Source organism: Fusarium proliferatum, assembly GCF_900067095.1.
Source record: "Fusarium proliferatum ET1 genome assembly, contig: FPRO_scaffold002, whole genome shotgun sequence".
In the NCBI taxonomy this organism is placed as follows: domain Eukaryota; kingdom Fungi; phylum Ascomycota; class Sordariomycetes; order Hypocreales; family Nectriaceae; genus Fusarium; species Fusarium proliferatum.
In genome coordinates, this window is record NW_022194791.1 from 577,967 (window position 1) to 602,330 (window position 24,364).

Genomic DNA, 24,364 nt, shown 5'->3' on the forward strand with positions numbered 1-24,364 from the left:
TCTTATAGTGCCAAGATGCATATTTTTTTTAACCATCCAACCCCCATCAATACATAACTCATCAATCCTTTTTGTTGAAGCGCCTTTTTGAATCATCACGATTCTTACCCATTGCGAAAACTCCCAGTTACAAAACGCCCCAGTGAATGCTCCCCCTTCAAAATCAAGATCCGTTTGGTCCCACCTGGTCAAAAATTATCAGCGGCCACTGGCCTCCCTGCTGAATGCTATTGATATCATTTGCCGAAGGGCTAGATGTGACGCCCGGGACGCCCGCACCTGTCGAGGCGTCTCGTGTACTGCCTCCGAGCGTCAAGAGTGTCGATGCGCTGAAACGATCTTGCGTGTCAGCGATGGCTGATGTCCAGTCATGCCAGGTGTTTCCGCGGCTCTGCCACATCATGTCGGGCTGAGGCGCGACCTGGGGAGGCTGTGAGAATGCGAGCATTGGGTTCACTTGCGCCACAGACGATGGGAGTGCCGATGTGGTAGCTGCGACTGCAGCCTGCGCTGATGTGTTGTAGAACATGGCTCCAGTGTCGTAAGTTGGAGCTGCCATGTTGTTTTGTGGGTGATCATTGTAGGCGAGTGTTGGGTAAGGAGTCTGGCCGTTGAGGTCGGACTCGGGAAAGTAGCTCTTGGTAGAAGGGACTTCACTTTGAGCCCCTCCACTGGTGGGTGCGGACTGGACCTGAGAAGATGGGTAACTTGGGGCTGGCTCCTGTTTGACCTCCGGTGTGGTAGAAGGCTGAGCACTCTTTGTCTCCTTGCTACGCATATCATGGTCAATCCACGAAATCGTGCGGTCAATGATGTTTCCAATCTCGGTAGCAATGCTAGAATCCGAGCCTGTCGTATTGTTAGGGCTGGCTGATCTGCAAACTAGAGACTGGAACTTACCGAGAAGAGAGCCGACTTCCTCAAGGATGCCAATCCAACCGTTCATCTCCTCCCGCAACGTCGCAATGGCCTCTGGAGTCGTTTCGAAACGTCTCTCCCACATGGCAGCCAGCATGGTAAAGGTGCCAGCGGTGTACATCGAAGTCTGGTACCATGTCGTATCAAGGCACTTGCACTTCTGGATCTCCATTTGACAGTGAAGCATTTGGCGCGAGACATCCTCGCAGATGGCCATATTCTCAGCCATCATGGCCTTGTCGCTGGTCATGGCCACTGAAGGATGTCGCAGGCAAAGACGGAACTCAAGCGCCCATGTCTTGGCGTAGACAGCTGCGAGACGGGTTTGCTCGGTCTGCTCAGCGTGGTCAATCACCATGTGGCTAGGGAGTTCGTCCTCCCACTTCTTGATCTGAGCCTCAAGCGCCCTGACGATGCTGACATAGTTTCGCGCATCCCGTCGAACACTGTAGATGTTGGAGTACATTTCCATGTAGATGGGAATGATCTTGAAGCTCACGATACCTGGCCAGTAAGGACAAGGAATGTCACGGGATGTGTCGATGCCTTCATCCGAGAGGAGCTCATCAGCGATAGGCTCGGGAAAGCCGACGTCAAATTCCTCAACGGTGATAGGCATCGGCCGGCCACGACGTCCAGTAACAGCGATGTAGACAGTCATGATTACCCAGAAAGCTCTCTTGCGAAGCTCATGTTGGAGATTGTTGGGCTCGCCTGGTTTTCTTGACTCTCGGTGCAGATTCAATTCGAGTGCGCGTTGAAGAGCAAGGTTGGCGACGATTGAAACAACACCGGGCTTGGGGAAAGCTCTGGTATGTTTGACGACCATGGCCATGGCCTGGACCGAAGCCAGGTCTCGGGTACATGTCAGCTCAAAGAACTTGCTAAGGGCGAAATGGTAGTGACTGTTAGATAGCTCATTCATTTGAGCGCGCTGGTCAACCTGCTGCCAGTTTCTTGTGCCATACTGGAAGCAAATGATGGCAAAAACCATGTGCACTGTAACGAGCTCCGCCACTGAAGGCTCAAAATTAGGTTCATCGTAGATGCGGGTCAACTGTATGGTTGTTAGTGATTAAGCTTAAGAAAATGGTGAGACAACACTTACCAATCGCATGAAAGAAGGCTTGTGGAGGACTGGAAGGAAAGCGGAGAAGGTCATGAAGTACCACTCGGCCCAGGTGAAGGCATCTTCGCGAGAAGGCATCTCAGCCTGCATCGGGGGATTGACTCTCATGATGGATTGCAGGAAAGATTGCGGGGACTTGTTGTACGACGGCGCCACCTTGCCATCGACTGGAGGCTCCTCCGCATCTGGTGGCTCAAAGGACGCGAGGTCGACTGTCATCCCTAGAATTGACAGTCGCGTACCCCCGATTGAACTGAGAGGAGCACTGTCCATTCCAACACCAAGATGATTCTCATGAGCGCGGGACTCTAATGTGCGAGGGAAGCTGGGAGACAGGCTGGGGGCTGATCCAGAGTCCTTGAACACTGCACTGCCGACTTGAGACCATGTTTCGCCAGTTTTTGGGTCAGGAATTGGGTTGCCCAAATCATCAAAGTTTGAGTCGGGGGGGCACTGTGCATAAGGTGACCACTCCCAGGGCTTGACCTCGACGCCCTTGTTGTCGAGGAGCTTCTCGAGATCACGAATATGGGAGAGCATGTCGCTCTTTTCCCTCTCCAACTCCTGCATGTATCCTCTTCGCTCTGTGCGCCCTGTCACGCGATCTGTGACATAGCATTCAAGGTTTTGGTTGGTGCAGTGGGAACAGCCTTCTGGGAGTGCATCGCATCGGATCTTTCGAACCTGTAATTTTCGCGCGGTTAGCATGTTGTGATAGCACGGCCCGAGATTTTATGACATACCTTGCATCTGTCGCATGCTTGACCAGTGCGTGTATAAGACTGTAGCCTGTTCTTGACCACGCTGGAGAAGTCGTCTGGGCCACGTTCTAGCCTGGGAAGCTTGACTTTGCCGGGAGCTTGAATCGTGCCATCATCTTCGCCATTACTAGCAGCCCGCTTGGGAGGTCGTCCTGGCATCTTGGACTTGATGCGCGGGGAGATGCCCCTCGACGAAGCAGGTGAAGATCTCGCGGAAGAAGTAGCGGAAGACGAAGCGCTCTTGTTGCTGGCGCTCGTGCAAGAGGCGGTGCTGGCCTTTGTCCTGGCCGTGCAACGAGATATCGCGGCAGGCTGGCGCGGGCGGCGCCCAGTGGGTTTTGTTGAAGTCGCAGTCGCAGGGGCCTTTACAGCGGCGAGAGCAGGGTTGCAGCTGTAGGCAAATGTATCAGGAGCCCAGGCGAGGGCAGGGTAAGATCGGGCGTCGAAGGGCCAGTAGAGGGGACCTGGGCCTGGCTGCGACGTCAACGACAACGACGTGGGAGTTGAAAAGTTGGCGATGGAGGAATTGAGGTTGCGCTGGGATATGGCCTCCATCATACTGGTCTGGGAACGAGGCCTCGAGCTTGGGCGTTGGGTTGCTGGGGCTGGTGCTGGTGCTGGTGCTGGTGCTGGTGCTGGTACTGGTACTGGTGCCGGCACTGAGAATGACACTGTACAGGGGATGGGTCTAGCGGGGAATGCGCTGTGCATTAGCGGCTTTCCGGATATGGGGGACTCGACACTGGGTGGAGGCGCAGGTGTAGGCCTCGACGAACCCCAGTGGACGTATGTGACGTGAAGTCTGACGAGGAGCGGAGCTGGATATGAGACGGGACGAGAGGGAGGGAGGGGACAGATGAGATGATTTGCTTGTGACCTGCAGAAGAAATGGTCTAGACTCTAAGTGGCTGTAGAAAATCTCCTGTTCTTCTTTGTATATTGAAGAACTTGAACAATCAAGGCAGTTGTATATGGATGGATGGTACGGAGTAAAGTATGCACAGTTATTGTATGATGGATCAAGCAGGGATAAGGCTGGTGAGCGTCGAGGTCTTATAAGCAGAGAGATCTGGTGGATGTCTTGAGGTTGTAACCATCCATCCAGCCTTAGTTCACATCTTAGCTTGGCGAGTTAAAATAGATACACCAACCTTATCAACCTTACAGTACTAACAGATCTGTCCCGGAGTTGGCGTTCAACAGAATTATTCCCATCGTCAACCTCTCTTTGCACGGAAGGCCCGTATCTCGCTGAGCAAAAGCACAGACAGGTTCTCTCCATCAAACAGGGAAGATAACTCATCCGGAGACGAGATATCGTCAGTGTTTGAGGAACGGAGAGTCCTTCTAGAAGAATACCGGTAGACTGGGAGAGGGCAGCCACGACAACGTGAGTGTTGGATGAATTCTCCGTAGCCCAGAGTATGACATCTACTCACAGGGCCAGGCCAGAGTTTCCTACAGGAACCAGAGAGCCAGCAAGGCGCTGCAAGGGGAGACGACTCCACCATAGCCGTCTAGACCGTGGTCTTTTTCTGGGCAAGCCACGAGATTTCTTGGGAGAAGATGCCGTACAAGCGCAATGATGCTGTGGCTGAAAGTGACTAGGTCGACCTCGGCGGTGCCGTAAGCAATTCGATCATGACGATTCGTCACCAAGGGCAAAGTGCCAAAGGAAAACGAGCTGATGAGCGGAGCCTAGAGGAAACCAAGTCTGGGCAAAGCCAGCTCTTGGGAAACTCGTATCATTATGATTTGCATGCAACCTAGATGAATGAAACCATTGATGGAAATGCAACCCTACTGCCGGTACCGAAGAGCCAAGACCAGGCCAGGCCAGGCCTGTTTATCTCAGTGGTTCTTTTGATTGACTTTTGGTTATGTCGGTGCCTTGCTGATCAGGTTCATCCTTTCAGCCTTCGCTGTCAGCCTCTTAGGTTTGGCAGCCAAGATGTTGATGATCCCGTTCCCGCTACGGACGGCATTTGTCTGTCAACCTTGATGATGGTGGCGCCGGCCTTGTATCGGGGATATTACGAGAACTCAACGGTGGGTGATGGCCACGATCATTTGAACAACGTGGGTGAAACGGATGAGGCGATTGAGTCTGGCTTGTTGATGGATAACGTGGAAAACGTTTAGCCATTGCAAGTGATGAATGTTCGCAGACATGATCCCAACATAACTTTCTCTGTACGTGAAATATGGAGGTCGGCTTCTCCTCACTTCGTGACGTGTTACAGCATCAAAATTGAGTTATCGTAGTGTCAAAGACGAGCAAATAGCCAATATACAGTACGAACACAGTATAACAAACATGTGATGACCCTTGACTTGGTTGACGTACCCCGCTGTCCATGGGCTACCAATTGCACAGCCCATAACTAGATCTCACTCTTTTTTACCCCTCCACACTAAACTAAACCCAAGATCGAAACTGCTCAAACCACCATCACAACGTTACGCACTACCTTATCCCTAAGAGAAAATTAAGTTACGAAAATCAGCAGATTCTCTTAAGCGAACTTTTGTGTTGCCTTCTAAATCCAACTGCCAAGAGCTCACTGCCAAGCCAACTACAACGGCTCTATCGGCTTCCAGGCCCTGGTCAGCAAAGCAAAGCAACTATGGCTCTCGAAATAGTCTCTCTCGAACACCTGCCAAACTCGCACAAGGTCTACGTTGCCCTGTTCCGTGACGTACAGAACTCGGCCTTTTTGCATCAGCAGCTGCTTGCTCGGAACCCCCAGTTCGAGTACGCCTTCATCGATGCCTCAGTGGTGAGTTCCGCCGCGGAGTACCCGACTTGGGTATAGGGCATTTTCCATTAATACGGAGCATCATCACCAGGTCGTGTCGCGGCTTCAATTATTATCCGCTGTGTTTAAGGCTACGTCGACGGCTGTAAATGGCGCCCTCAGGACTCCAAACGTGCACTCCGAGATTGTCTGTGCAATGAGTTCTTCTAATAACGTAATGTGACCCCTTGTTCCGACATGTCTTCGTTTGAGGCTGACACTTCATGCTCAGATTGCTGATGCTTACCGTCGATATGGCATCTCTCCTTCTACCAAAGACCTCATCGTTGTCAAGGTCACATTCCCTGGAGAAGATGGTGCTGAGCCCTTGACACATGATCAGATCTGGGAGCATCTCAAGGCCAATGTTGAGGGAGAGGCTTTACCCATCACAGATGACCAAATCTCCTCCACCACTGACGTACCAAAGGTGCGCAAGTACTACAAGTTGAACGGACTCAAGTGGCTGGACGATATTAAAGATGAAAAGGCCAAACAGAAGGAGATGGAGTCACTCGTCATCGGCGCAATGGCTCTAAGGGGTGTCTGAAGCACAATACCAAGCCAAAAGCTTCACAGTCAATCAAATAATTTGTTAAAGACTAAAACGTAAGTCATTTCTTCATCTATGCTTGATCTATCTCGGATATTGAGATGCTAGACGCCCTGGACTCCTGATCGCTACCCATGATGCAAAACAAAAGAAACATAAAGACATTGATATCAAGTTCTTTTCTCTTCCCTTTTCCCTTTTTTAGTTTTTGTTCTTTTTACTTCTTTAAGCCAAGCCGACGGCGCTCTTGCATCGACGGACAAGCTCGGCCCAGAGAGCATCCCGGCTGCCCCTGGTTCGCTGGACGGCATCCTTGTTCTCGTGTGCGCGTCGTAGGAGGTACTTCATGCACTCGCCGGTGGTTCCCCAGACGAGGTACTTGTAAGCGGGCAGAATCTTGGTCTTGTCAGACTGACCAGCCTCGACAAGCTCGCAGCTGACCTCGTCAGCCATGCCCTGGAGTTGGGCAAAGGCAATGTCGGACTTGGCTCGGCCGGCCTCCATGATGGCACGGCTTCGTCGCACGGACTCGGCGTTGTGAGAGGCGACGACAAGGCTGGCAGCAGGGTACTCGCCGGAACCCTTTACGTCAATGTTCCACTCGCGGGTGAGGACGCTGGCAGCGAGGGAGTCGAAGCAGGCGTCGGTCTCCTCCTTGGTGTCATGGAAGAGCTCGCGAGGGTCGGAGTTGAGATAAGCGCCACGGACAAGCTTGACACCGAGAGCAAAGTTCTCGATTTGAGCGAGCTTCAGGTGGTTGGAGAGAACCTCGGGGCACTTCTTCTTGTAGGCTTGGTAGGTACCAAAGATAACAGCCTCGCCAAGTCCCTTGTTGTACTTGCGGGTGAACTCGAGAGTCCAGTCGTCAATGCCGTCCTGGAGCATGTCCTGCTCGGCGTCGAAGAGGAGGCGGACACCTCGCTCGTGAGCGAGCTGGCAGATGGAGTCGATGGCCTTGTACATGGCGGGGCTGGGAGGGAGACGGTCCTTGAGCTGGTAGAGGGCGATGCTTCCGGCGCCAGTAAACTTGAGGGCGACAAAGTCACCAGGCTCGGCAAGTCGGACAGTCTCCAGAGTGCCTCGGGCCCAGGGAAGAATCTCGTTCTGAATGCACTCGTCGGTCTCCATGGCACCGTTCTTCAGACCCTCGCCCTCATCCTTGGTGAGGACAACCTCCTTGGCGTAGTTCAGAATGACACCAGTGAAACCAATGTTCTTGAGTCCATCGATAGTCTTCTTGATCTCGGGTGACTTCTCGCCTGCGCAGAACTGAGCGTAAAAGGTCTTCTTGAGGAAATATCGCAGAAGAGGGTTCTTGTCGGGGTTGAGCAGAGGGTTGGTGGTGTTGGCCAGAATACCCATGACGTGCAGAGAGGGAGGTAGGAGCAGAGGCGAGGAGGAGACGGTCATGGTGGCGAGAGATCGGAGAATCATGATGAGAGGAAGAACGGAGAGAGGCGCCTTGCTGGGAGCGATGGGAGGTAGAGGATCGGGGATCTGCTGCTGCTCGACGATGGTGTTTGTGCGTCGCTCAGAGGAGTGGATGTGACGGCGGGCGACCATGTTGGTCTTTGTGATGGTGAGGCATGGTCGGAAGGTGTTGGTGGTGATGGCGTTGGATGCAGTCGCCCAGCGAAGGGGCTGGGCAGTCCCTCGCCGAAGGGCCGAGCTCATTATATGAGATGTGTGTGGTGTTGAGCTGAAGGTCCTAGGTTGGGAGTTGGATGAAGATGCTGGATCAGTATGGAGGGATCCAGATGGTGATTGTGTTGATGTTAGGTTGGGTTACGGAGCGATGATGCAAGATAAGTCAAGTTAGGTTCTATCTGGTTGGGTTTGTTGGAATGAGCAACGGGTGGCAGAGAGCTTATTATATCCATCTCAGAGGGCAGTGACTATCAGTGCCAGTGTCGGTTGACTGCGGTGCTTGGTAACTCTGGTCTGTGCCTGGGCTGGGGCGTGTGAGGGAGGTGGCGCTATCTCCAGCCCGATAATCCCATATCTCCCTTGCCCTGTTTGTTTAGCCTTCCCCCATTCCACAGCAAAAGAGAATAAAATCTTCGCCATTGATCTCCATCTTGCTCTAGTTGAGCTAGTCATTCATGGTCATGTTTACGCTATACCAAGGGGGCCCCCCGGTCCTCCGCAGAGGCCGAGCCAGACCGGCCCGTGACTATCAAAATGGACTGCAGGCGAAGGGAAAAAAAGAAAAGGGACCCAGCTGTACGGAGCTTATCAGCCGTCACGTGGCTCATTTTAGCTTCAGCATCACCATGATGGCCGAAAGTAGCCGTTGAGGGGCGTGGGGGGTGCAAGCCCACGATAATTGGGGAGATTGGGAAGCTGGGGATTTGGTTTGGTTTGGTTTGACTTGGTTTCTGTGATTGCCGCAACAGGCCGCGATCCCCAGTAAATACGTGTTATGTAATTGGCGACACTGGCAAAGCTAGCAAGCACAGGGCATTGTGGGGAACCCTTGGAGATGCATCACCAGCATTCTCTTAACTGTTTTGAGATTGACAGTGTTGGGTTGGTTTGTGCTGAGACATGAGACGTCTTGTGACTTGTTTTGATGACGATGCGTCCGTGTCTCTGACTTTCACAGCCAACTTCCATTGTTGGTCAATGATGTGCAAGGGGGCTGACGATGATGTGTTGTTTGCCATTCGGTACTTTATGTAGATAAGGCGATATGGATAAGATATGCCGACATCCAATCCATCCTCTGGATGACGAATGGGGCTCTGCTACCGTATCTCACTGGCCTGGAACCGAGAGAGAGAGAAATGTTCGATCTCGCTAGAAGCCTTCAGCAGCGTTTGCTTATCGATGATGTCTCCATAAATGACCGACCAAAGCCGCTGGCCCTGGGCTGGTCTACGGGAGAGGCGTTTACCTAGAGAGTCCTAAACTCGGAGGGCCCCGATAACAACGACACTAGCATATTTTTTTTTATCTCTGAACTGATCTTGCGCCAATGGATGTTTATTCCCCTGTGCTGGTCTCTGGTCAGTGCGATAAGTTATGAACCTTGACCAAGTCGTGATATATCTACATTTTGTATATTGTACATTGAAGAACCCAATTGCATCACAATGCTGGACGAGCATCATCTTCTTCCCTTGTCTTTGACCTCCGACCTCGCAAGAACTCGACATACCCGATCGGTCTGCCTCGGGCTAAGCCAAGCACATCTTGAATCCCACCGTACGCAAGACCAAACAACAACCCGTATCGCGCGGTCCGGGCGGCGGTTGTGAGTGACAGGCGATCTAGATGCACACGCCGAATATCGGCGCTTGTTAGCCCATCTCTTTCTGCCGCCTGCAAAGTAAAGTAAATGTAATGTAAAAGAAAAACCCCTGCTCCACATCATGCAATGCTTGCAATATCTACCCGTCGCTTTCCATCATCAAAGCTCCCAAAACGCCATGCATTCCCCATATGGGGTTTTGCGCAATACCGTTTCCCTTAGTCCAGCCGAGGTCTAAAGAGATAACCTAAAGAGAGAGAAAGAAAAGGATTGACCACTTACGCCAAAGAGAAAACGCGCCGGCGACTGTAAGCGTAGCTATCGTCGTAGAAAACATGTCGCTCGCCCCACGATATCGATCGACCGTGCTCTCAAGCGACAAGGCCAGGAAGCTCCAGAAGCCCGTCTTGAGACCCATGCGGAAGCCCTCTCGGATGCCGCCCTGCATGGCGTGGTAATTCTTGCTCTTGTGGTAGAAGTACCACCCTGTCGTCGTGTCGGGCATCTTGTGCGCATGCTCCGCCCGGAACCGCAGCTGCGCCATCTGTCCGCCCTGTGTCGCACCAAGCGAGAAGCCCACGACTGCTGACGAGATTGTTCCCAGCATGAGCCGCACTGGCGTCGCGATGGACAGGCGCGGGTTCGTGTCCTGGGGGAACGTTAGATCTGAGGGCATTGGCATTGGTGCGCCGGGCCGGGGTGACGACGTCAGGGTCGGCGACGGAGCGGCGGCCATCGTGGTGAAGACTGGGAATATCTTGTTTCTAGGCTGTGCTCCTGTTTTCAGAGAAGGCCGAGATTGTCGCGAGGCTCTGCGGCTAGTGGAGTCTCGTCTCGGTGGTGGGATGCGGAGAACGAAGGGTCAGCCGGAGTTTGCAATCCCGGCGGTGGATGCTGTTTAATTGGCGCCGCTTGGAGTCGGTAATGAAGAAGAGGGGTTGCCCTTGGGGTTGGAGTTGGTAATAAAAAGATCACAGGCGAAGGCCCGATATAGATATGTTCTTGTATCGTGAGATTTGAATGTGTCATTGAATTGACTTCGCTTCGATGCTTGCCTGATGCGAACTTGAGGCTCATGTCATGAGGAACAGTGCGCTCATGCATTAGTACCGTATCCACGCACGGTCGGTCTTCACAAAGCTTGAGATGCAGCAGTCTGCAGTTTTTCAGAATGTTTGAGAACTCCAAATGGCCAGTTTCAATACTCCAAAACAAATTCCATGGAGTAGGTCAGTTGTTAGAGATGAATTTCAGTTGCTCATTTCCTCAAGTCAATAACGTACGCCCGTGGCCGGCCAGATGATTCTTTCGACATCCATTTTCGGGTCATGTTCCAGGGTAGCATTCGGCTTCTAGAAGCTGTCACTTTATGCCTTGCTCTCGTTCCTGATCTTGCGGCTGAGTTGTCACAAATCCTTGACGATGACGTATCGATAGTTTAGTTCTTATAGGACAGAAATTCTGCGCTCCATCTCAAGAAGCTGGGAATCCATACATCTTAATGGAGTGACAGCGTTCAAATCCTGCCTGTGCCCCTCCACCTCGTCTACGCGCTCTCACGTGATGTCGCGCTGAGCTGCGCCGCGGTTGGCCCCCCGCCAATCTGAGTCTCAATGCCCCTCATGAAGAACCAAGCGAGGCAACTTTGAACTCTGGCGTCTTCCCAAACCTTCGTATCAAGATCGACACAATGGTACTACACAGATCGTCCCCCTCTGATGCGCCTCTATGCTAATGATACCTCAGACAGACCTCGATGACGCAAACATTTCGGTGCGCTTCAAGCATGGCATCCATACGATCTACCTCTTCATCGACGCCCTTGCCCCCTTCTCCAGTGCCGCCGCTGAACTCCTCAATGTTCTGAATGAACGATACCCCGATGGGCTTACCAAGTCATTTGATTCTTCCGAGAAGACTACCTACGATGCAGACTCGACCCTTGCGTTTGGCGCATTGAAGACGCCGAATGACCCCTCGAGCGGATGGGTCAAACTCAAGACGGGCGATGGAGAGAAGACACCAACAGCGTTGGGACTGAAGAACAACAGTCTTCTTGCCTTTGCGGTGCTGAATGAGGAGGGCGATGAGCCGGAGTTTGAGGTGGAGTGGCCAAAGGAGGATGAGGAGCTTTATGAGGAATAATTCAGCAACGGATTTTAAGCCTCATCCGACTTCGAATACATTTCTGCGAAGGCATACTGTTTCCCCTTAATGACCTGGCGAAGTTAAATCCACGATGCGAGGCTGTCGTCGAGAATACGCCTGAGGACGACACCATGGAGCTCCCATGGAAGGAACATAGTCGTACGACGCCTCACTGGGCCTACCGAATTACCGAGAAGTTTTGAAAAGAGATATTAAAGTAGATACCCAATTGAACGCTTTACATGACGACCAACAAGGATGAGCTGAGCTTGGGTAAAGATCATCAGGGTAGGTAGCATTGCAGGCCAAAACCTCTGGGTCGCATTGACCGAAATATCACGACGCCAGAACAGAGACAATCAAGTAAATAGAATCAAGCATATTTTTAAGAATAGGAAACTCGCCATTGTTTCAATCCCGTCTTACATGACTCGCTGAATCAATGATGCGGCGTTACTCTCCCTGAAAAAGGGGGTCCAAGGCGCATGACTAAGCCATTTAAACTTCACGTGTCGTCAATTCTCCAGGGGTACAGCACCTTAAACCAGGGACCAACACCAACTCTCCTTTCCACGACCAAACCGTTGCGCCGCTCCCAACAACGTCCCGTTGGCCTTAACAGAACATCACCGACGTGGCTTGCGCATGAGGTTGACTACATGAAAGTCGTGGCTTTTCTCCGCCATGGCCTGGGCCTACTGGTGCCGCTCTCGATAGCATTCACAATCTACCTCTACATCTTCCCCATCGTCCAGGGATGCGCATTCCCCGTCGAGTCGAGAAATAGTCAGGAGGCCTATGACTTGACCAAGAAGTTCCACTGGCCCTCGAAGCCGACAGCGGACGATCATGCTAAGCTTGCGCCTTTTCGACTCCTAGCGCTGGGAGATCCGCAGCTAGAAGGCGATACCTCGATCATTACCAACTACCTGGGCACTTTCCCCCATGTGCAGAGTGTTTTCAAGCATGTGACGTTTCAGACGACGCACTGGTGCTTCCGCGAGCGAGTGCGAAAGATAATACACGATATTGTCGATATAATCATGGAGGATCTCCCCTACTACCTCATGTCGCAGCGCAAGCGGTTCGATCTATGGGGCAACGACTTCTACCTGGCGCATATCTACCGCCAAGTCAACTGGTGGTCCAACCCTACCCATGTGTCGGTCCTGGGCGATCTTGTCGGCAGTCAATGGATCGACGACAAGGAATTTGAGAAGCGAGGCCGACGATTCTGGAACCGTGTGTTCAAGGGAACCGAGAGATTGTCCGACGAGTTGGCGCAAACCCCGAGCAACGATTACAACATTTCTGGCGTTTTGGATGGTAGCGATGAAGCAAAGCTTTGGAAAAAGAGAATGCTGAACGTGGCGGGAAACCACGATATTGGGTACGCTGGAGATTTGACCGAGGAGCGATTGGAGCGCTTTGAACGGGTTTTTGGAAAGGCGAACTACGAGCTGCGATTCGAGCTTCCCATCACGGACCCCGAGGCGATAGCTACGATGTACTCTGATTCCAACCCGGAGTCGAAACGGGTCATCCCCGAGCTTCGCATTGTTGCTGTCAACGATATGAACCTTGATACACCGGCGAAGTCTATTCCTTTACAGGATGCGACATACGGCTTCATCAACAACGCCATTTCGACCGCAGGTTCTGTTGAATACGAGGGTCAATTCACTCTGATCCTCACGCATATCCCAATGTATAAGCCGGCAGGCATTTGTGTTGACGCCCCTTTCTTTGACTTCCACACTGCAGCAGATGGCGGAGGTCTCAAGGAGCAAAACCAACTCAGCTCCGATGCCAGTCGGGGTTTCTTGGAAGGAATCTGGGGCATGAGCTCAAAGAGAACAGCCCCAGGCGGTGGCTACGGCCGCGCAGGTTTAATGCTCAACGGCCACGATCACGCTGGCTGCGACACGTACCACTACATCAATCAGACAAACGGCACAGACCCCTCCCAGCGTCAATGGGAAGTAAAAACCTGGTCCGACGCACAAGATCTGAAGATCCCAGGCACCAATGGCATACCGGGCCGACGCGAGATCACCGTCCGTAGCATGATGGGCGACTTTGGCGGAAACGCCGGTCTGCTGAGTCTCTGGTTCGACCAGGAATCATGGGAGTGGAAGTATGAGTACGCCACGTGTCCGCTGGGAAGCCAGCACTTCTGGTGGTTCGTGCACATCTTTGACTTCATCGTGCTGGTGTGGATGCAGTCGTACGCTGTGCTCTCTGTGATGGAGGCTTATGGCGTTGATGTGGACGGGCCGTTTTGGAGGGGCGTGTCACGGATGAAGGATTTTGTGCTGCGACGGAAACAAAGTGTTAGTGATAAGAAGTAAAATAGTGTTTGGGTAAACGATGTTTGAGTAGTGGAATTTTTCTTATAGAATACAAAGCGTTCTGTTTTTTTCTCTCGCGTTTCGCTTGGGATTGCCGTTCGGTGAATTATGGGTGGTTGTAACGGTGTTGGGCCGAGACATTTTCGCGATGGGGAGCTGAGTTGAGTAGATATTGCGAGGCGCAGGGCTGGAATAGGATTAGGGTTGTTGTATAAGGTATCGTGATGGGCGTGGTACTGATGGTAACGGTGTTGGACAGAGATCAGGGCCGCGCGGCGAGGTTGTACGATCGAAGGAAGGGTATTGAATGATATGGTGAAGTCTTGGGTTGAGGCCGAAGCCAAGATAGCTGCGGTTAGAAGCTCCAGGCACGCGGCTCTGCTTTCTAAAGCAGAACCTGAGACTTGCTATCGCGAATATACACGATATTCATGAGGCTCTGAGTTCTCGATACGGCCCAGGGAGTGCTGAGATGCTCCAGAGCAACGCACATCATCGTGAACTTTTCCTGCTTACCAATATCATTGACTGTGCAAACACAATATCGCCATCACCACCACAAACACAAACACTTATTCACTCTTTCAGCTGACACGGACCAGATCACAGTAGTGCCATGATGTAAAAGACTATTGCGCGTGGTCTACCACGCTGGTAGCATCAGCATCGTGGTGATACAACCGTTGAGGTTGCCCAGCGACCAAGGAACTCTGCCAGATCCGGCGAAGCACCGCTATCTATCATGAAGGAAGGTCTGTTGCGCAGAATCGTATGCAGAGTGTGATCAAAGCAACGGCTGTTTGTGTGAGATCAAGTTATTGGGGAGGGTGACTACATAAACCCAGGACCAAACCACTGGGACTGAGTTGAGATTCGCATGATCATACTCACACAAGACAGACGAAGGCCACTTATACTGCTTGAACGATGCTGTCTCTCCAAGGTCTTGGCGTACTGATGCTTCTGGGCGTCGCAGAAGGTATCCCGCAATCAGATGGAAGTCAGCCACTTCTAAAGCACCATGCGAATGTACGAAGGGACAACGCAAATGATGACGTACCTACCGATATGCTTGGGGTGATGGGTCCTCAGACAGACTACAGAACAATGCCAGCAGGCACTTACACCGAGACAATCTCAACAGACCTCGTCAGGATAATCGTCGTCAATGAACCAACGCCAACAACAGGCAATCAGGCAAAATGCCCTGTAGAGTGTGATTGCACAAGGATAAAAGATAAGAACAGCGATGAGTAAGTCCATGATACCAATCGGGCTTCTTGTGCATGTTGCTGACACGCTCAGATACGCCCAGTGCTTGACCAACGCAGCATGCAGACCATGCAGAGAGCCAAATCTCACAGCTTCGTCAACGATAAAGCCAAAGGCAACATCCTGTCCCGCGGAGTGCGACTGCACCAAGATCAAAGACGAGCAAAGCCAAGAGTAATTACATTTCACCTTCGCTATTACAAGCTTCACTTTATTAATGAGCAACAGGTACTTCCAATGCATAACAAACGTCAATTGTCAGAGTTGCAGAGTGGGAACTCCACCCAATTAAACAAACACGTGAAAACAGGTTATCATTGCATGTGGTGGTGGTATTTGGGAGCTGACGAGACTTTCATCTGTCGTATGATAGCTGGATAAAACATGTTGACAAAAGAGAGAAAAAAAAAAAAAGAGAATGCGTTTCTTTTCCCCCGAGCTTTGGAACAAATGCAACGCTAGAATCCGTGAATTAAGCCATGCTGTTGTTTGTTACAGGGTTTAACAGCAGCAGTCGAAGCACTCAAGACAACACTCGCAGGTCTCGCCGCAGAGCCAGCAGCAGCAGAGTGTAGCGAGACTGTAGTTTATTAGTATGATTGGTAGAGCAGTAGAGAGTGAGTGAGAGTTACCATGTGTATAGACAGCCGTGGCTCTTCTCTTCTTGTTGTGGTGGTGGAGGGGCTGGCTGGTACTGCATCTGCGCATTGTTAACAACTGGTGATCTTCCATTCGAGCTTTCATGAACTTACAGGAGGGCCAGGGGGATATTGGCCCTGAGGGGGGTAGCCCTGAGGGGGCTGAGCGTAGTAGCTGTCCAGATGTTAGCCTCCCTCTTCTTGATTCTTCTTCTCGTGACTGAGAGAGAGCTTACCCTTGTTGATTGGGATCGTATGGAGCAGACATTATGACAGATGTGGTTTATGTGTTTTGTGAAATGTGTAGATGCGATGGCAGAGTTGGAGACGGGAAGAGAGAGCGTCAAGTTATATTATTAGGCCCATCTGTCACAGGGGGCGCAGTTGCAGACGAGACGAGACGCCAGATGATCTGTATCCTTCTTGGCTCTTTGCTGTGACCTTGGCGTAATGACGGGAATCCCGCGCACCAAGGCCGATTTAACCGTACAGCAGTCTTGGCGCCATCTACACAGACACTTTTACTGATTGGCACTCACTGAGTTGTTGGTCCTCTGCCCTGGGCTTGCACTAATTGCTCTGCTAACGACGGTTATGCCGGCACGTTCCGTTACGAGTCGGCAAATGATATTGGGTTTTGACAGCCTTCCCGTCTTTCACTCTAAAATGTTAAATTACAGTCTCTGGGCCCTCCGGGCCCCTTCTCAGCTAAGGGTCTTGGTGCCTCCACTGCGAATTGACGTTGCAGGGGTTTGGCGCTTGGCAATTGCGCGTCCTCCATGGCTGAGCAGCCTGAGCTTCACTCCTGCATGAAGGGTCCCCTTGGCGGAAAGAGGATGGGCTTAAGAGATTGCGGACTAGCAAATGCCTGACGGAGCACGAGCCAAGTTTGTTAAAGCGCTATCATGAGATTACGAGCCACAGCCCTTCATAGGGTCCTCCGTATAAGTTGTTCATTGCTACGGAGCTCTCACCGTATTCTTGATAAAGAGCTGATCCTCAGGCTGTTATGTTAGCCTTACTACTCCGTACATGTCCCGTTCTTGTCCTGTCCCGTCTTGTCATGAAACACTCCTTGCAAGTTGCCGTTGTATTCCCGAACCCCGTACGATCAGCGCGCGCACGTACAGGACGTGCAGGTACCGCCACGATTTACGAATACTACAAGGGCGAATGAATTGAAGCTGTCCAAAGCCGCGGGGACCGATTCCCTCTAACACGCGTTGTTCAGCCACCGAATATTCGCTTTCGACTGCGGCTGAGTCTGTCTCGGCATTTGGTGTCTTGGACAAGACACTTGCCGCTGTCACGTTGTATCGCTTAGTTACCGGTTTGCGCCGCATTCGGTGCCCGACAAATGCAGCCGCCGACGGAATCTGTGCCAATTGATGGACGCAGTCAATTGTTGCTATCTTTAGGGGTTCGCTTTGATTAGAGAGGCACTCGGCGCAACAGGCACCTCTTCCAAACGCTTTGATTTGCGCCTGGCTTTCTGTTGTCTCGACCTGAGCGAAGCGGGCGCAGGAAGGACAACCATGCGACTCACGGACATGCAGCCAACCGATCGACATGCTCCTTAATCCGCAGAGCAGCTTCTTCCGAACTCAATTTCGTGACATCCAGCACCAACTCGGTCTCATTGCCGAAGCGATAGACTGATTCCTTCTCCAGAATCGGCCTCAATATCGTCTCGTCCGTAAGCTTCGCGCTGATGCTTTGATTCCGCGCCGGATCGGTCGCCCGCCTTATGTTCTCCTCAATCTCGCACTCCAGCACGATCGATATGAGCGAAACGTCTCGCTTTCTTGCTGCTGCCTCGTAATCCTTCGCGCCCATCTCTCCCGCCGCGCTTGCGTCTCGCGCATCCGTAAAGATCCACGTTGTATCCTTGGTATATTCCGACGTCGCGATTTCGTTCAGGACATGCCGCCGTAGACCCGTTCGCATCTCATGGTAGCCTGGAGACGAGCGCTCAACGAGGGCGTCGATGGGATCGATGAGGAGGTGATTGTGGTAGATCTTTGAGCTGGGGAGTAATTGCTGGAGCTCCTTCGCGATTGTGAGCTTCCCGATGCCGGGATAGCCATTGATGTAGACGAAGCATGGCATGTTTCGGTAGGGGGGACGTGACCATTTCCTGGCAAGAGCTCTGCAAATGCGATTCTCGTACTTGCTTTTCGCTTCAAGGGTTCGTTGATCGTCGAGAAATTGCGGACGTTGGTATTTGTAGTCCGACCCAAGGTGAGTCACCTTTATGCTTTTAACAACCACCGAACCCTCCCAGTGTAGCCACTCAACACCACGCACGACAAGCTTAAGTCGATGACTCAAACTTTGATCATGCAACCAATCTTCGTAAATCCTGCTCAAGAGGATCAAGAATCCCAGAAATCACATCCCCTTGAAAGCAACACGACTTCCCAGACGCACCAATTTGCATATCTGATCGTAGGCACCGCTCGACCGCATTGTAATATCCAGAGCCACCAGTCATCATGACTCTTCCCAAAAGCTTATTGGCAGCTTCGTAGTCAAGAATATGCCTCGGTAACCCGGGCTCTAATGTTTGAGTCTGGGGTGAGTTTAGAGTTGCTATCGATTGGCCAAGAATGAGCTCAATGAGTAGGATTCCGAGGTAAAGCATGAACGTGTTGGTTGGTGATACTGATGCATTGACCCTGGGATATTCTGGAAAGTGTCTGTGGACAAAAACATGCTGAAATTGATGAACACCACCCTTTTGGGCAATAAAGATATCTTCACTTCTTGGAGTGTCCGCAACCCAAGGCGTACCTTGCATTTGTAAGACACCACAAGCGATTATCCAAGCTAGGCGCAGCTTATCACCGTAAAGCAGCGCTGGATCTTGAAGCACTTGTTTCAGTGGTACCAGAGACCACTCCTTACAACTGCCCAGACATTCAAGCGTATAAACATCATACCTCTTAGTTTCCGTCATGTAGCAGTGCTGAATATGTCCACATCTCTCGCCCTGCTTCTTCTTTCCCATCGTTTGCATCGTTTCGCACAGATTACTGATGTGTTTCGAACAAAGAGGCTTAGACATTGTTCTAAGAGTGTTGAGTGTGAGGTTTGATAGGGCTGACTCGATGACAACTGTTTGCGATTGCTGGCTGTTTGTCGAAGAGGTGGTTGAGGGGACAGCAAATCCAACTGTCTTCCTCGAAGCACATGTACTTTGTGCAGTGAAAGAAACAGTCGACATCTTCGAATCCTCTCCACTCCTCAAGAGAATTTCATTCCATTGCTTTGAGGTATTGACGTGCGATCCCGTCAGGTATGAAACTGCAAGGCGGAACTGCAAGTCCTTGATAATGTCCTCATCCTCATCCTCAGGAACAACAGTCCGTGATGGCGGCGTAAGCTTCAACCCGACATCGTGTAGGCCCGAGCATTTGCAAGTCATTGTAGACCGTAGGGCATAATATATGCCACTCAGCATTCCGTTGACGAGTTTGTTAAGTCTCCCATGTGACCGAGACTTTCTTTGTGTCTCCAGATCCGTGTTGAGGGCTGCGAGGCGCTGAAGAGCTGAGACACCATCTCGAATCCTCGTCAAGGCTTCCTCGTGATTCGACTTTTGGAAGATGAATGTTGCTCGCTTGAACTGCTTTTTTATCGAAGAGCTTTCAGCCCATTCCGCCTGCTCCAGTTAGCTGAGACACAACGTTGACCATAGCTTCCTACCTTTCCGTCTGTACCGACATTAAGCTTCTCCATCATCTCCTCAATAGCTTCCCTCATATCCTGCACGCGATCATCGAATACCTGCAACGATGACCAGAGCCTGAGGCGCAGCTTGTTGAAGATCTCTTCTTCTCTCCAAAGGTCTCCGAATGGATCTCGAATCATTTCCTCGATGCGCGTCTGTGGTGCAATTCCTGTTAGGAGCTTCTCGCATATGTTTTGAAGATCGATATGTTCCGTATTGAGAACCAAGATGAGCCTCTTGATGATTCGTTTGTAGGCTCGGAAATTCCTGAGACCGTTCATGTAACATTGTAGTGCAGATACCACAATGGGTATGCTACCCAGCACGATACCGGCGACCTCCAAACCCGACATTCGAATGAAATCTCTTCAGACGGTGATGGAAGGACAAAGGCGTAAGAGAAGAATTTTTGAGGCTCTGAGCCTGACCTTTCTCAGCTGCGCTGATTGAGGGTTGAAAAGAAGAGGGGTTGCGGCTGACGTGCAGCTGAATGTTGATCTGACCAACAGCACCTGCAGATAGCACATTTCCATGGGCCATCAGCGGGCGAGTGCCACTCCAACATTCTTTCCATATTTTCTGAACCGATGGACGAGATAACAATCATCGCCCCGTCTTCATTGTAACCCCTAGACAACCATGAGCACTATTGCTGATCGTGTTTCGGCTTGTCTCCAAGAGTTCAATAGCCTCTGCAATTCCCCGGCAATAAGGACAGACAGTGTTCTCGGCAAGGGTACTCAGAGCGATTTATCGCTATTGAAGCTGCAGAACGAGCTGAGCAGATTCAAAGTCTGGAGTGGAAACATTGGCGCTCATAAAAAAGGAAGAAGCTCGCTCGATCACAGGCTTCGGGATGCGTCAAATATTCGGGATCAGGTGGTTGAGCTTTTGGAGGACTTGAGGGAGTCTCTAAAAGATGGCAAGTCTCTTCGATTGAGCTGCAAGATTCTGTCTGACATCAACAGCCAAGGACATCTTTACGGGACAATTGACACCGTGGGATCAAGAGCAGCCCCCAGCTAAGTTTTCAGATGACGATTCCGATGATGGATCTTTGGCAGTCGACGTACTTGGACCATCTGAGCTCTCTCAAATATTTGCTGCCATCGTTGAAGACATCAACTGCTTGTTTAGACTTTCGGTGTCCATTCACAATCCGTCTCCTCACGACCGCTTCAAGAAAGCCTGCTTAACCGATACATCTAGCTACGAGCCATTTGACGTCCAGCATGTGTGTAATAAGCTCTCTAAAGCACCGAAGCCCATCGCTGAAAGACTTGGAAAGGCGATTTCTCGACGAAGGCAGTATTTCAAATACAGAGAACTACATCATGAGAAGTTAGCCAGTGGGCTTGAACTCGATGGTAAGGACCAGATGCAGAGTACTGTAGCCTCTTCATTGCCAAAGAGGCTTAAGGTGAATGAATCTATCTCTCTGGAGAAGGACGTGGATGATGCATCGGACACCAGAAGATCACAGACTTCTTGGGCAACATCAGCTGCGAATCCAGAAAGACGTAAGATACCTCCCCTCCCAGCGGAAGCCGAGAATGGACCCTTCGAGTGCCCATTTTGTTTTATGATGATATCTATTACTTCGAGGATTCATTGGAAGTTAGTTTCCCTTCCCTTGGCAATATGGATATTACTAACTAGAGTCCACAGGAAACACGTATTCTCAGACCTGTTTCCTTACGTTTGCGTTGAGTTGGGTTGTCCGGCCCCAGACCAAGACTTTCAGAGACGTCACCAGTGGGCCGGTCATGTCAAGAAACACCATTGGAAGACATGGACCTGCAAGCTTGGATGCAACGAGACATTTGTCTCCTTGCAAGGTATGAAGGGGCATTTGGCGCAAAAGCATTCGGAAACCGCGGAATTGACTCACCTCGTCAGCCTTCTCGCCATGTGCGAGAGGCCTAAGTCAGAGTACGAGCCGGCAGACTGTCCTCTATGCGGAGAAAGACAATCTTCATTTAAGCAATACCAACGGCATGTTAGCCGCCATCAAGAGGATCTCGCTCTGTTCGCATTACCCCATCTTCCAGGGGAAGAAGATGACAAAAACGAAGCATCTGATTCCGACTCCGAGGGAAAACAAGAAGCGGAGTCTGAAGAACAAGACGAGTTGCAGAAAGCCAGCTCTTATGTCGCCCGCATTTCTAATGAGAGCGGAGACGAGGTTACAGATGTACCGGAGCGAAGCATTCGATATGCTCGAGAGGAAGTTTTCGCTCCTGTCTCTGCCATAGACGAAATTGTCGATGGGCCAGGCCTTACACTACCCGAATCCCGTCCATGGAAGTGTCCAGATGTGGCTATGATACGCAATATTGGTTCAGGAGATCAGCACAATTCAACCATTATAGTCTGGTCTGATGATGAAAAAGACGGAACTTAGGGTTTGGGAGGCTTTGCACATCCTGGAGGATGAGTTGGAAGTCGGATGGCTTCCGATATGCAAAGAGACCATCAACCCGTACGATAGTTCAGTAGAGAAGAAGGACGAGCGGTTACTCCTTATCAATAGAGTTAATTGAAACATCTTAAGGAAGCTGAGGTGGTCAAATGTAAGAATCGGCTTATCGAGGAAAAGGTCGACGAGCTTCTAGCAAGGCTCGCAGATAACCCCAGCAGCTGGTGATATAACACCAATTCGAGGGAAATCATTGTAAAGGCTAGAGAGAATTAAGAGACCCCTTTAGAAGCGCCATGTTTCAGGTGCTTCTGACATGTCTGGGGGGAACAAGGTTCCGGTTGAAAACATTTATCTGGTTGGCTTGGTACCTTCACGATGAAGTGTCAGGACTGGATTTCGGAGGGCGAAGAGATGATGGATCAGGATAACAACGATAAGTTTGGATATTAGCCAGAAATAACGGAGGTCAACTGAGAAGAATCGTCTGAGAGACGATGAATCAGAGTGATGCGTTTTATGTTAGGAGCCTATGTTTAGTCGGGATTTTGACAGCTGGCTAGGTCTACGGCCCGTCCGGGCCGTTATCCTAATTAGTGGGTCGGCTTCGACAATGACCAGGGAGACCCCCCCTTATCATATGATATGATATCATGTCATGCTTGCTCTGTTTGAGAATGACTGTTAAAAAAAGGCCTCAAACCTCAGAGAGTCATATTCTCCAAGCTCTTTGACTCCCAATGCCCCCATTCAATGTTGATGTTTCCTCTGTTACCTTGAATTTGCTCTACATTTGATATATGATCATGTCGAACCAACCAGTAGGAGATACGACGCCGCCCGAGGTGCCCGCACCAATCATCGCTCATACGAAGTCTCCGTCGAAGTCTCCTTCCAAGTCCCCGTCGAGATCTCCGCCAGCCCAGGGCGAACTTGTCCTTGCGGACGATTCTGATGTCCGTCCTCCAGGCCTCTTTTATATCGAGGACTGTGCTTACTTTCTAGCAGCATGACTCTCATGGGGATGCCGACTCTTCCATAGGTACCGATACGTCAGTGTCTACAGATACAGTGTATATACCGTGAATTTGACAATCTTCGCAGCGAGAGCTCGACCGCCTCTGTTTCTGCTAGTATCCTCGAGTACCGTCGCAGCCAAGGACGCACGTACCACAGCGACAAATTCACCGCAAATTACTTCTTCCCCAATGATGATCAACAAGTTGAGTCTATGGATTTGACGTAGGACCTAGCACATGCCCCAAGGTGTATCAACGAGGTAGTAACTAAACAGCAGGCACCATTACTTGACGCTTCTTTTGGATGGTGAACTGTTTCTTGCTCCTGTCAAGATAGATTCTGCACAGGTGAGCTGCTCTGAAAAGTCCCCAAGCTGGCTGAAAGCACCTGTGCTGATTTGTACAACGCTTCCTGAAGCGAGTTCTAGATGTTGGTACTGGAAGCGGTGGGTTCTCATCTGTTCCTCTTTTGGATCCCTACTAACAGGTGTGTAGGCATATGGGCAATGTATGCCATCGTGATGAGTCCGGGTTTAGCTCATGCTTAAATATCATAGTGAATTTGCCGACCGATATGCCAACACAGAAGTAGTTGGCACAGATCTATCTCCTTGCCAACCCCAATGGGTCCCCCCGAATCTTCGTTTTGAAATCGATGATGCCACGCAACCGTGGACTTGGAAGGAAGATTATTTCAGCTTCATTCATATCCGATATCTCTTTGGTGCTATTAAAGACTGGAGTAGTCTCTTTAGCGAGGCATACCGATGTTGTGCACCAGGAGGCTGGGTCCAGTCAGGAGAGGCTGATGTCACATTCCGTAGTGACGATGGAACTACTGAGCTGGAACCTGTTTTCAAAACATACCAGAAGCTCTTTGAAGAAGGCAGTCAGATTCTAGGCAACCCCTTCTTTGTCCACGATTTGCAACAGAAGGCTTTTGAAGAGGCTGGCTTTACAGATATTGAGACCGTTGATTACAAGGTATGTTTCTCTGGACTTGACTACATTTCACTAAGATGGAATTTCGCAGTTCCCCATCGGTGGTTGGCCCAAAGATCCAAAACTCGCCGAGGTTGGGCGGTTTGTCAAGGCCACGCTGGAGAACGATTTGGAGGGTATGATAACCAACCTTTGACTATTGATGGATTTCTAACGCCTAATAGGTTACACTCTTATGATGTGGCAGGACGTTTGCCAATGGCCCAAAGATGAATATCAGGTATTTCTCATGAGCTTGCGTAAAGCGATACGCAACCCAAAAGTGCATAGCTACATGACTGTGCGTTACGTGTACGGTCATAAGTAGGCTAGCTATGTTAGTGATCTCTATTTGATGTGAGGCAAATGCTATTTGGAATCGTTTTTTTAG

The 24,364-nt window shown here is 50.8% G+C and overlaps 12 protein-coding genes across 12 annotated transcripts; 6 read left to right on the forward strand and 6 right to left on the reverse strand.

Annotated features, from left to right (window-relative positions):
- Positions 1-163: 163 nt before the first annotated feature.
- Positions 164-3,366, reverse strand: FPRO_03637 (uncharacterized protein; the record flags this gene model as incomplete). The annotated part of the gene is made up of 4 exons (XM_031226129.1): positions 164-849; positions 901-1,975; positions 2,027-2,731; positions 2,791-3,366. 4 exons carry the CDS (start codon positions 3,364-3,366, stop codon positions 164-166), a joined length of 3,042 nt encoding a protein of 1,013 aa, XP_031076696.1.
- A 2,069-nt stretch (positions 3,367-5,435) lies between these two features.
- On the forward strand, positions 5,436-6,156 carry FPRO_03636 (Protein CGI121; the record flags this gene model as incomplete). Its single annotated transcript, XM_031226130.1, has 3 exons — positions 5,436-5,588; positions 5,659-5,781; positions 5,839-6,156. 3 exons carry the CDS (start codon positions 5,436-5,438, stop codon positions 6,154-6,156), a joined length of 594 nt encoding a protein of 197 aa, XP_031076697.1.
- Positions 6,157-6,384: 228 nt separating this feature from the next.
- On the reverse strand, positions 6,385-7,833 carry FPRO_03635 (uncharacterized protein; the record flags this gene model as incomplete). Its single annotated transcript, XM_031226131.1, has 1 exon — positions 6,385-7,833. One exon carries the CDS (start codon positions 7,831-7,833, stop codon positions 6,385-6,387), a length of 1,449 nt encoding a protein of 482 aa, XP_031076698.1.
- Positions 7,834-9,249: 1,416 nt separating this feature from the next.
- On the reverse strand, positions 9,250-10,148 carry FPRO_03634 (uncharacterized protein; the record flags this gene model as incomplete). Its single annotated transcript, XM_031226132.1, has 2 exons — positions 9,250-9,431; positions 9,695-10,148. 2 exons carry the CDS (start codon positions 10,146-10,148, stop codon positions 9,250-9,252), a joined length of 636 nt encoding a protein of 211 aa, XP_031076699.1.
- A 954-nt stretch (positions 10,149-11,102) lies between these two features.
- On the forward strand, positions 11,103-11,557 carry FPRO_03633 (uncharacterized protein; the record flags this gene model as incomplete). The annotated part of the gene is made up of 2 exons (XM_031226133.1): positions 11,103-11,105; positions 11,159-11,557. The coding sequence occupies 2 exons, from the start codon at positions 11,103-11,105 to the stop codon at positions 11,555-11,557; spliced, it is 402 nt and encodes a 133-aa protein (XP_031076700.1).
- A 488-nt stretch (positions 11,558-12,045) lies between these two features.
- Positions 12,046-13,911, forward strand: FPRO_03632 (uncharacterized protein; the record flags this gene model as incomplete). Its single annotated transcript, XM_031226134.1, has 1 exon — positions 12,046-13,911. One exon carries the CDS (start codon positions 12,046-12,048, stop codon positions 13,909-13,911), a length of 1,866 nt encoding a protein of 621 aa, XP_031076701.1.
- Positions 13,912-14,838: 927 nt separating this feature from the next.
- On the forward strand, positions 14,839-15,361 carry FPRO_03631 (uncharacterized protein; the record flags this gene model as incomplete). Its single annotated transcript, XM_031226135.1, has 2 exons — positions 14,839-15,164; positions 15,217-15,361. 2 exons carry the CDS (start codon positions 14,839-14,841, stop codon positions 15,359-15,361), a joined length of 471 nt encoding a protein of 156 aa, XP_031076702.1.
- Positions 15,362-15,684: 323 nt separating this feature from the next.
- Positions 15,685-16,089, reverse strand: FPRO_03630 (uncharacterized protein; the record flags this gene model as incomplete). Its single annotated transcript, XM_031226136.1, has 4 exons — positions 15,685-15,763; positions 15,816-15,883; positions 15,936-15,996; positions 16,058-16,089. 4 exons carry the CDS (start codon positions 16,087-16,089, stop codon positions 15,685-15,687), a joined length of 240 nt encoding a protein of 79 aa, XP_031076703.1.
- A 1,274-nt stretch (positions 16,090-17,363) lies between these two features.
- FPRO_03629 (uncharacterized protein) lies at positions 17,364-17,930 on the reverse strand (the record flags this gene model as incomplete). Its single annotated transcript, XM_031226137.1, has 1 exon — positions 17,364-17,930. One exon carries the CDS (start codon positions 17,928-17,930, stop codon positions 17,364-17,366), a length of 567 nt encoding a protein of 188 aa, XP_031076704.1.
- Positions 17,931-18,159: 229 nt separating this feature from the next.
- On the reverse strand, positions 18,160-19,907 carry FPRO_03628 (uncharacterized protein; the record flags this gene model as incomplete). Its single annotated transcript, XM_031226138.1, has 2 exons — positions 18,160-19,485; positions 19,530-19,907. 2 exons carry the CDS (start codon positions 19,905-19,907, stop codon positions 18,160-18,162), a joined length of 1,704 nt encoding a protein of 567 aa, XP_031076705.1.
- A 286-nt stretch (positions 19,908-20,193) lies between these two features.
- Positions 20,194-21,958, forward strand: FPRO_03627 (uncharacterized protein; the record flags this gene model as incomplete). Its single annotated transcript, XM_031226140.1, has 3 exons — positions 20,194-20,476; positions 20,523-21,171; positions 21,223-21,958. The coding sequence occupies 3 exons, from the start codon at positions 20,194-20,196 to the stop codon at positions 21,956-21,958; spliced, it is 1,668 nt and encodes a 555-aa protein (XP_031076706.1).
- Positions 21,959-22,779: 821 nt separating this feature from the next.
- On the forward strand, positions 22,780-24,301 carry FPRO_03626 (uncharacterized protein; the record flags this gene model as incomplete). Its single annotated transcript, XM_031226141.1, has 9 exons — positions 22,780-22,929; positions 22,982-23,025; positions 23,078-23,215; positions 23,271-23,340; positions 23,411-23,438; positions 23,488-23,500; positions 23,550-23,976; positions 24,026-24,110; positions 24,159-24,301. The coding sequence occupies 9 exons, from the start codon at positions 22,780-22,782 to the stop codon at positions 24,299-24,301; spliced, it is 1,098 nt and encodes a 365-aa protein (XP_031076707.1).
- Between the last annotated feature and the right edge of the window lie 63 nt (positions 24,302-24,364).